At 36.5% G+C, this 11,579-nt stretch overlaps 1 protein-coding gene across 2 annotated transcripts in view; it reads right to left on the bottom strand.

Moving 5' to 3' along the window:
- Positions 1-3,280: 3,280 nt before the first annotated feature.
- cpne5a (copine Va) overlaps positions 3,281-11,579 on the bottom strand; it is a 76,612-nt gene continuing 68,313 nt past the window's right edge. For both annotated transcript variants that reach the window (XM_034877249.1, XM_034877250.1), the window contains 3 exons: positions 8,236-8,293; positions 7,957-8,030; positions 3,281-6,960 (listed from right to left, as the gene is read on the bottom strand). In XM_034877249.1, the coding sequence (XP_034733140.1) occupies positions 6,772-6,960; positions 7,957-8,030; positions 8,236-8,293 (321 nt within the window). In that variant the 3' untranslated portion in view covers positions 3,281-6,771. The remainder of the gene's footprint in view (positions 6,961-7,956; positions 8,031-8,235; positions 8,294-11,579) is intronic.

Here is an 11,579-nt window from a genome sequence, read left to right as displayed (position 1 = left end):
ATATATATATATATACATATACATATATATAAGTATATATATATATACATATATATATACTTATATATATGTATACTTTTACCATCAGATTGGCGCTCCCATAGTGCTGTGCCCCTATGCGCCTGCCCACTTTTTGCACCATCGATTGTGTTATATTTATAATTTATATACATATATATATATATATATATAGTTTGTTTAAGAGTCCAAAGTCTAGCCTGGTCCTACCAGACTCTCATACATTTAATTTGTACAGAGGGTCTGCCTCTCTCCATCCAAGCGTTAACTTAAAGGCGGATACTCTGTTGAAGTTTTAAACTATTGGATCTGCCCAAAGCCACTGTGGATCTTCCATAACCGATTGCTAACGTTTGGTTGTGACGTATGTCATGTGGATGTGCAACAACAGGGGAGACCGACAAGGCTTGGCATTACCCTCTATAGCATTAGCCTTAGCATACTCCTTCACCAATAACGGAGCGAGATGGAAAATCAATCTTTTCCCGAGCCCCGTAGGGAGGAGGGCCACAACATCATGGCCACCAGCAAAGCTCAGCACAATTGTTTTTGCTTGGGCTTTAACTTCACGATATATGGCAGCGTTGCCACAACGGACCAAATGGCTTTGCTCGCAACTTTCTCCACCGCCATTACAAAAATACAACTCAAACTAGCACATGACTTTGTGACTTCGCAACAACATCGTTGTTCTCAACCACTCCTTCTGTTCATTGATTGGACCGCTAAAAACTTTGGTTGAGAAAGCCTAAGACTATACCGCGAACCCAGAAGTACTGAAGCAAAATGTAAATTGAGCAGACGTACGTTGGAGGGCGGAGCCAGGCTACGCAAAGTCCACCCCAAAGGGATTTACCATCTTCCAGAGAAAACACTGTTCACAAATTGCTCCAAACACCTTAACTGTAGTTCAGTCTTTGCTTCTGTGACAAACATGCTTCACTTTGTAACACACATTGTAATGCTTGTCTAGCTGCTAGCATGGCATTCCCTCATGCTCTGCAACTGACAACCTAACAGTACTCGTGCATGTGCAACTCCCAACAAAGATGGCACAGAAGTAGATGCCTCACTCTGTAGATAAAACCGAGAACTCAACACAAAAATATGGTGTTTTCTGAAAAAAAATAAACCTATTCTGTCACATCCTCTACATACAATTATGAACCTGTAAAATGAGCATAATATAAGCACTTTAATGTTTTGTTTAAAATTTCAAATGAATAATTATTCATTAACTATTAAGCCTTTTTTTCCTGGAGCCCCTGCTGCCCAAAATATTCATCAGCTCTACAACAACAACACCACTTCCTTGTTTTGCTCCATCACATGTAGCTGGACCAACCAATCAGACGCTAGCAAGAAATCCACAAGGGTAGATTCTTGACCTGCTGATGTAAATAGTTAAACATGTAAATGTGAAGTACTTACTGTTCAAACACAGATGTGTTTAAACTGTGAATTTACTTAACCGTCAGAGTAAACTGTATTAACATTGTAAATACATTTTTGTAGATTAATTCAAATGTATGATTAATTTGTAAATCTTACACAAGCATTATTTCAAAAGGAGACCAGGCAAACCGAATATGAGAAAAATTGCTTAGACCTCATAGGGTTAAAAAAAGCATAAAAGAGGTAAACAATTTATACCTAACGGCACTGCCAGCCGCCCATACATACATTGAATCATGCAGTGGCATCATGTCCCTCATTTTATACTTCTGATGTGTTCTCATGGCTGATTAAAAACACCCATGAGTTAATAGTCTAATACATTTAGCTATTTTGAAAATTAAATATTAAAGAAAAAGTTCAACATTTTGGGAAATACACTAATTTGCTTTCTTAACGAGTAAAAGACTGAAGCTGGGTTAGATTAGCACAAAAACTGAGACTGGTTTTTCAAAACCTAATTTGGTTTATAAAATGTTCCCTGCCAGAACTTCAGTGTAATTGGTGTAATTAGTACTTTGCAGAACTCTCTTGTGAATGATTCTTGCACATTATACATGTGAAATGTTACATGTAAGTAGGGTATAATTTTATGTCATTAGCTGTTGATTTTCTTCCTGGCTGCCAGTCAGTGGTTATTGTTCAGGCAGTAAGAGGGTGGGCAAGGGAGGTTTTGGCTCTATCTTAGGCTGGTAATTTAAAGCTCCAGCTGCTGTCTCCTTCTCCCCAGGTGGACAGCTTGATTCATCAGCAGTGCATCTCATTAGGGTTGGAAAAACACATTTCTAAAGGAGAAAACATTCTGCAAGAGGACAGCGTTCTTCGCTGATTGGACACCTCTGTCAGTCAGGGGGATAGATGTGTAGATCCAAATCAACCATCTTGTTCATTGTCGAAGGCTGCAAAAAAAATCTCATGTCAGCAGTTTTTCTAATGTTTTATCCCAGACAATTTGATCCATCAAAATGTAGACAGCTGAGCTTAAAGGGGAATTTTACACACCAAAGTCTGTTTATGGAACAGTCCAAGTTAATAAATGATTCAGATAACTCCACTCCACAAACTAAATACAAATGTCCACTTTTAGATGTGGGTTCTTCTGTTTCGTACTGTCACTTCAGACAGAAGAACACACCAGACTATGCACAAAAAGCTTCTCTGTTTTAAAGTGTATGTTCATCTAACTTTTGTAGGAACACCAGTATAGTGTTACAAGAGAACAACATAGCCCACTGTATGACAATAAATCTCCTCTACAGTGTCCCTTGTTCAGTGTGGCCCCCTCCCATAAACCTGCTATAATTTAAAGGGCAATGGGAGTAGCCTACTGCTGCATATTGAAGCCTGTGTGGAAAAAAGTTGTATATAGTTTATTGTGGCTCCAGAATGAGCTGCGTGAAATCTAATAAATGTTTGAAGTTGAAGACTAAAAGTTTGAAAATCAAAAAGAATCTGTAGGTGTGGAATTAGAAAGAGGTGATCCTAGCAGACCTCTGTAGCCCGCCTCTCATCTCTGCTTGATGCTAACAGATCAAGGCTACATTAGCCACAACAAGCCACACAACAGAATCTCAGACCAAACTGAATTATGGGTAATGTGTTAACAAGGAAGAAAAAGGCGTGGAATAAAAAAAAGAGATCTATGTTTCTGCTGCACCTATTTTGATACTTATTAAACTGTCCATCATGAGTCCAACCTTGTTATAGGGGTGAAATGCTAAACTGTTGGAGTGAAGATAAATGTTAAAAGTTACTGTTCCTTCTTACTCTCTTCATCTCATAGTGACCAAACACAAAAAACATTGTGTATTCTGCCAAAGTTGTCAATATTTTATTAATCTTCAGTTAAGGCAATCCATTACAAAGCTTTTCACAAACCACGTATGACGACAATATCATGTCCAACACCTGGTTTGGAAATTATTCAGCATGCAAGAGAGGTATGTAAACAACCTGGGATAAAACAGAGTAGTGTCAAGAACTCATACAGTATGTGTCTCATAGGAACAGAATGGAAAGAAACCAGAGATGCAACATGCTAGAGGTGGCTGTTTTCTCTAAATAACATCCCAAGTCACAAATAAAGTACATGTCAGATGCACTTATCAGGTGAAATGAAGGTAGACTATCAAACCTCCTGCCATTTTGGCACAAACATGCACATTGTCTAAAGAGGCCAATTTCAACAACTGAACACATTTGGGCACTGAATATTCTTTATACGGGACTTATGTACATAATTAGAGATAAGCCTCAAAGAAAGAATCAAAATGAAAAAAGATAATCAAAGCCATTTCCACTGAGAGAAAATAATTAATTGTATTGTTGGAAAGACATCTTTTGGACTGGAAAATAAATCTCATAATAACTTAATGTTTCAAAACTGCAGAATTGTCATTACTGTGTTCATATCATATTACATTTTTTTCCTCTTTTACTCCCGAGGGTTTGTTCTAATCCCTGTGAAGAACACATAGTTTGTTATAATTGTGCTAAAATGGCCAAAAAAAACCTTCTTGTTTAGTATTAATTAGATGAAATATGTCCACACAACATACAACCCCATCTCCACTTTTTTTATTTCATTTCATCTTACAGCCATTTGCAATCACACTCAGTATATGCATGCAGAGCTGCATGCTAATGCCGACTTAAAATGCCAGCCAAATGACATACGTACCCTAACTCATTTTTTGTGAGTAATTATTAACTTGTGATTTTTTTTTTTTAAACGAAAATGTGACAATAACAAATCACTTTAAGAAAATTTGAGGTTTGCTGCAAAGTAAATATATCTTATACATAAGTCAGTAATTCATAACAAATCTTAGACTATATTTAATAAGAAATGTATTCAATGTATAGTCATGATTCCTTTTTGGCTTGAATGGCTTTCTGTAGAGGTATTCTGGTATTTATGTGTGTTATGTAACTTAATGGCCTCACTTCATTTCTGATGAACAAGTGAAATTGGCAGCAGATTAAACACTGCTTTGTCTTCTGAGGGAGAAATGTCATTGCTAATAATAATTTAAAAAAAGAAAAAAGGAAGAAAAAATAAAGCCAAATATGGCTCTTGGCCTGTGACAGGAGGACTTCACTGCCTCTGGACCTAATTTCTGCAGTATCATCACAAAACTTTCTCTTTCTGAGAGCACTAATGCAATGAGAGTGAGAGAACATTGTGCGGTTAACAAAGATCATAAAGCAACATGAATTACATAAACACATTTGCTCCCAACATAAAACAAAATATAACACCAGTGAGAAATCTAAGCTTCCCATTCTCAGAGAACAAGACAACACTTTGTAAACGTTAATTCTTCAATGTCATTTCATGAAACTCTCTCTCTTATGGAGAAAAAATAAACTCATTTTGTAATGAACCCCATGAATGTTTACTTTTTCCTTGAGGCAATGTTAAGAGCCACAGTTGAGTTGTAAACAAGTCTTGACTTTGAATATAGTACAAGGCTCAGCGACACTGTTAACTCATTATTTCAAAGATAATTAGTGAAGAGCTGTAAGTATAAAAAGGTACAGGACACTGAATGAGCAGCGTGTAATAGTCCTAATCTTCTAACAGTTTTATCGTCACCAACATTTTCTGTGTGTACATCTTAAACATGAGACCTGCTGCTGCTGGCAGAGTAACACCTGGGTAACTGAATTTGGATATGTTTACATATAATAGGCACATTTGGATCAAGATATTGAGTGACTGACAGATAATAATGAAATTAATGGACATTAAAAATAGATATGATACACACAACTGGGCCACAATGGCTGTAACTGTCTTAAGCAATGTGTACACAGTCACTAAAAAGAAAGGTGAACATATCTGGCCTGAATTAAATTGTAAAAGAAATGTCAAATTGTTTCTAAGGTAGTAAAATGGCATCACAATGTTTTGTTATAAAATGTGCCGTCCTGAATAAATCAGACAAAAATAGTTTTCTTCAACAACAAAAAAAACATACAACGCCCAAATATCTCATTGCAAGATTTGTGATTGTTCAGTTTTCATTCCAGGAAAAAAACAAATCAATTTAAGAAGAAAAAAACAAAGTGGGTATAACATGACAACAGTCTTTTAAACGTGTATTTGTAGTGTCCAAGGAAAATCCCAGACAATAAACTGTAACCACAACAAATGTAATGGAAAGAAACACAAACAACGAGATGCCGAATGAAATATGACAGCAGGACTTCTAATTTACCTCTCTGCATACAAACAGTGAAAGCAAGTATGTGCTTTGAATTGTTCATCTATTTTTCTGTTAACATGCTTTTTATGATACATAAGTTTTTTAACATATACAAGGTAAATATATATACATATATATTATATGTAAATATATATATTTATATTTATATGTGTAATGTATATGTATATTAGTATAGTAATTTCCTCATTAACTTTCCTCCTGTTTCACCCGGTTTGAACTAACGCTAAAGCCTAATGTGGGTTCCTTTCATTTATGTTCTTTGCGATAATGGTTTTGAGCTCATTCACATTTTAACCTTTGTGCTTTTCATTTGGACAGTAATTAGTGCATACTGTTAATATAAATATTAGAAAGACGTATAAGACATGGTGCTGGAAAATCAGTATGGAAACAGCTCACACGAGTTCTTCTACATAACGGCTTCCAATCAAAAATGATCCATCAGTGAAAATGATTCATTAGCTACTGAATAGGTCTTATCACATGCGTTTATATTACAGTGCTTATCAAAGTAGAAATGGGTATCTTTTTTATTATACTAGTCACAAAATATAAGATTGAAAACTACAGGGAAAATATGACTTTAATCCCCACCCTTTAAAACCCCCTCAAAGGAATAAACTATTTCTGCAATAAATAAATAAATAAATTAGTATACATATGATTTCATAGTATAACACACATCAATTCCAAAAGGTATCACAAACTTGATACACACTGGCACATTCTAATATATTTATGCCTTCATACAGGCTCTCTCTACGGGTTTACTTGCTATCCATTACATCACCACTTTGACAGGTTTGACAGCGAACAACTACACCTGGCTCCGCTCAGCACTCTCATCCTCAGAGAGAAAAAACTCCCTTATTATCAGCAGGTTCACCCAAAGCAGTGGTATTTCTCCAAAACAAAATGGAGTCTTGTCTACTTTTTTGTTTAGCCAAAATAATATTTACGAAAGGGCCTTAAAAGTGTTTCCATTTCTTTCCAAAAGATGGTTGTGAAGGCTGGTTCCCCTCAACCACAACCCTGCCCCAACCCAACGCGGAGCTGTGTGTGGGGCTCAGACGGGGTTGGTCTGGGGTTGATCCCCAAACAAGTAAGCTGGTGGGACAGGGTTAGGTTTAATGCCTCTGCTCTTCATGTAGGAGATCAGCTGGTCAGGGATTTCGGCCAGTACGTCTTTAGCCAGCCGCGCCATGCTCAGCACGTGGTTGCCTGTGCGGTCCATGTAGTCTCTGAATGGGACAAACTGTGAGAAATGTGTAACTTTATGAAAATAATTTATCATGTATGAAACAAGTTTGACAGGCTAAAGCTCTTCTCTAGCTGTAGCTCTAGTAGAAAACCTGCAGTGGAGGTGGCTTTGCTAGACTTTTGTCCCTCAAAAATCAGCAGATATTTGAGGCTTTCCTTAAGTTCCTTGTTGTCGTGTTCACACTTAAGAATCTCTACTTGCATCAGAAACACAAGCTGCCCAAGCTGACTGATCACAGTTCTGGAGGCTGCCATGTGACATGTCTGTACCCGCCGTAGGTACCAGTAAGTACTAGTAAGTACTAGTAGTAGGCTACCTCTACTAGTAGAAGTAGCCTACATGTTTTAAGGATACATGCATAAACTTAAAAAAATCATGTTAAAGTTTCCCTGATGCTGGTGCTAGAAGAAAGACCAGACAGTCATCAAAACATCTATCTATCTAATATAAGAGCATGAATGTGTTCTGCTAATTTTGCAAACACTTGCCAATAGGATTATGAGAATTAATGTGGGAAAAGTTTACATTTTATTCTTACTGTGGTGCACATTTATTCATCCTCTGAGGATGAAGAATGCATGCACAGTAAATGTATACAAAATCCATCGGGCTGATTTCTTGTGGACAAATTTAAAGTTTAGAATTGAGCAAGGATAAAAAAAAGAAAAGAAAAAAGAGTGGGTTCATCCTCTGGAGAACATGAATGTGTTCAGTAAATTCCATTGTCATGTGCTTAATGATATTTTCATTTTATTAGTGAATTTGAAAAAGTGAAAATTTCTTAGAACCTAAATTATCATGAACATCTTTCAAGGTACTTTGGCCTGTAGGTCTTGAGATTTCTTACTTTGTAACTAGAAACACCCAACATAGGCATCTATAATCAGTGCAACTAACAGAGAACCTTTTAACCACTGTCTCTTTGGAAAATAAACTGTGTCCTTCCCATGTTAAGCTGAGAGTGAGACAAAACATTAGAAAAGATCTCACCTGTACAATATCTCTCTCCGCCAATTTCCCCCGCGAGGAAATCCTGATGTCATCCCCATCCAGCTCAATCATGGCTGCAGAGAAAAGGTATTAAAAATAATCTCACATAAACAAAAATTCATACTGATGATGATGTACAATAATTGTCACAGTTGGGGGCAAGCCACAAGAGTAAATTTGACTAACACAAACCATCCCTGATACAAACTGACCATAAACCGGGTTTCCAGTGTTTCTTTACACATTTATTTTTTGAAAAACTTTAGTTATTGTTCTTACCATCAAACTCAGCTTGGCCAACTCCAACAATGATTATAGACATGGGGAGTTTGGCTGCCTATTGTGGACAAGAAGAAAAAACAGTCAGTCAGGGTTACATATTTCCATTTGTATTTTTCTCCCACTACACTTCTCATTCTGCAAAGTCAGAATTAATCTGCAAGCACATCTCTCCAGAGAACAAACAGTAATGGACAACATTAAAAAACACATTATGTTGCATAGTTTTGGTTATCCAGGAACTGAGAAAAAAAAATTAAATATATTATTCAACTTAGCCAGCCTATGACATATTATTTTAGCAAATATCTATACAGTGTACACATTTTATAGGCTGCTTTTGATATGATGAATACAACATGAGTTAAAGGGCATAAGGTTACACAATATTCTTGACTTAATGGTCACAAAGAATGAGTAAAACAGTGAGGGTAACGTAAAAACACAAATAAAGTATGTTTTATTAAAAAAACACCGTCTTACACACTTGCTGTACAGCACTTATTTTAAAATGATCTATTTATGATCTTTGCATGTATAAATGTTTCAAACACTGTTAAGGTCAGAACAGAAAAACAATGTCAGAACAACATGACCTGCCTGTTTATCTAAACTTAAACATAAATAAAAGGATTTCAGGTTTATCTTACAAACAGTTTGTAGTTTGCAGGTTTCCCTCACTGCATGAATCTAAACCACAGTCCTGATGTGGAGACCGTGAATGCTCTGGCATGAATGAATGTATGCTTGGTGGTAGAAACATTTAGAGGGGTAAAAGTAGGTCAGCTTTCCTGGAAAAGCCTCCTGAGGGGAGAGCCCTGTCACAAATAGACTGAAAAGGACCATCCCCTCCATGTTCTCTATCCTTATTCTCCCTCCATATCCTTTACCATTTTATCTTCCCTCCAACAGGATCATTCCTCATGACCTTTTGCTCTCAATACATCCATTCTCTTTGCCCAATTCCAGCAGCACAATACCACGCAATAAACTTATAAATGTCTGTATCCAGCGCTGAATTATTTAGTCTACACCATTTGTTACTTTGCTTGTACTATAGTCACTCAGGGGATCTCACTCCACCGAGCTGTCTGAACACATTATATTCTCCCTGCACAGAACCACAACAAATATACCAAGACTTGATTGTTATAATGCACAATTGTGCCCCATTGATCACTTTAACCAAGCAATGAGGATTGGCAGTGGGTATATAGATGTTTCCAGTGCAGATGCTAACAAGTCCAGGTTCTTTGGTGTGCGTATTTCCCTTCTTATAATCCAATTCCCCCATTAATTTCCTTTTAAAGGAAAGAAGTTATCCTGATAGTTATAACTATCATATTGCTCAGCTAGTTACCCACAAGCTCAGGGTCAAGTGTGGCTTTATAGGGCGGGGTTAACTCCCTCCAAATCACATTTGATTTGATCAAATTAAAAACGAGTCACAAAAAATATTTTTACAAGAAAGAAGATGGATTTTGATATAAAGCATACTCAAAAATGTGTTTATTTGCAAAATGAGATGTATCTGTTCTGTATCTGGGTTGTTTTTAGATATCTCAACTTTAACATTATCATAAATCATAATATTTTGCGCACTCAAGGGAATGTCACCCGAACTGTTGATTTATTCATTTTAAGAATCGCTTTTATCTATTTTTGCAAATGAACGCTCATGTATTTAGCATGTAAAAAGAAATAAATGAAATACCACAAGAATAAATTAAATATTTTTTCATTTCAGTATCTTTAAGTAACTTTAAGTTTGGTAAATAATTTAATTAGTTGTTCCAACTCTTTATTGAAGCACAATGTTTACCCTGAGTTGAATATTCAAACCCTAAACTCCATGTTTTCTATGTATAGTTACCTTCTATGTCTCATGCATGATTTTATACACATTTGTCAAAAATTAAGATACATCTATACATTAACATATCTGGTGTCTTTGTAAACTCTTGGTTCTCTGGGTTTGAACAAAGTTTGGCTGCAATGCAAGAGTTTGTAATGAATTTGGTTTTGAAGAGGTCAATTGTGAGAAGGGAGTTTCAAGCTGGACATTACATTTTAATAACAGATATCTAAACATGCTGGCTTGATAAGGAATTGGGTAAAATAAGAAATAAAATGTGAGCAACATAAGTACATTCAGTAAAACAGTATCTCTTCTTATAGTATTTTTTACATAACATGCGTGTGTGTTTTTAGATAGTTCAGTGAGTGTCCATAGTCGGCCAGCCAGGTTAAACATTTGCTTTGTTGATTCAGAGTGGTTCTTTAAGTTCCTCTGAAATTTAAAATATTCATAGGTTTTCTGAAGTTACTGGTTGAGCCAGCCTCCTACGCAGACAACAAACTGACACCCGGAGACTTAATCCAATACCTGTGCAGAAATTCATTTATATTTCAGCCTACCAGGTCAGAGAGAGATCCTGTTAGTATAATTTACAATCCTAAAATGAAATTTAAGGGAAAAACATCAAAGGAAAGATGGCCCCAGAGGCTGTCATGATAGATGTGTAGACACATTAATCACTGAAGGTTAAGCTGTGCTGGTTTAGTTCGGCCAGTACAGTTTGGTCAGCAGGAGTACCTGCAACATTACCCATAGACTACGGAGGTTTTTAAACAAAACCTAAAAACATATCTTTTAAAAAAAGCTTTTTGCTGAATGTATTTTTATAGGTTTTCCATTTGGACATTTATTGACATTAATCTCTTCTTATATTAATTATTGACTTTGATTTTTAACTGCATTATATGCTCTGTAACACTTTGAGATTGCTGTACTTTAAAGTGCAATACAAAAAAATCATAATAATAATAATAATTATTATTATTATTATTGTCATATCTGCTATATGCAAATATACACCACAGCATCAGCAAGCACAAATAAAAAAAGTGCAGCGATGAGAGTGGCGCATAACTCTTTCATTATGGTTCATCTCTCCAGGGTAAATGTAACATGCCAAGTGAGGCAAGTCATTCAGGCCTTTGCTCTGTAGGCAGAGGAAAGTGTCGCCAGGTCCAAAGTGAGAGGCGAGAAGTGGTAGTAAAAGACACAGCAGGTTCCTAGTAGTGCAGAGCAGCAGACAAGATCTTAAAAGGAAGGTGTGGCTGTTCGAATGGTTTGATTAACAGTCGCAAATTCCCTTTAAACCCAGTCTGCTGGGGGTCAGAGCAGCGTGTTGCTGTGCCTCAGATGGTGTGCTGGGTAAGACCGTTGCCTCTAATAAAGTGAACCTGTTGACCAGAAAGTAAACCTCAGCTGAGCCCCACAGCTTCCTGAGGGTCTCAATAAAAAGGAAAAATATTGGACAAACAGAGCACCCGAGCAC

The sequence above is a fragment of the Etheostoma cragini genome, chromosome 7, assembly GCF_013103735.1.
Source record: "Etheostoma cragini isolate CJK2018 chromosome 7, CSU_Ecrag_1.0, whole genome shotgun sequence".
In the NCBI taxonomy this organism is placed as follows: domain Eukaryota; kingdom Metazoa; phylum Chordata; class Actinopteri; order Perciformes; family Percidae; genus Etheostoma; species Etheostoma cragini.
Note: the sequence above shows the minus strand (reverse complement) of the source record. Positions and strands in the feature narration are given on the sequence as shown.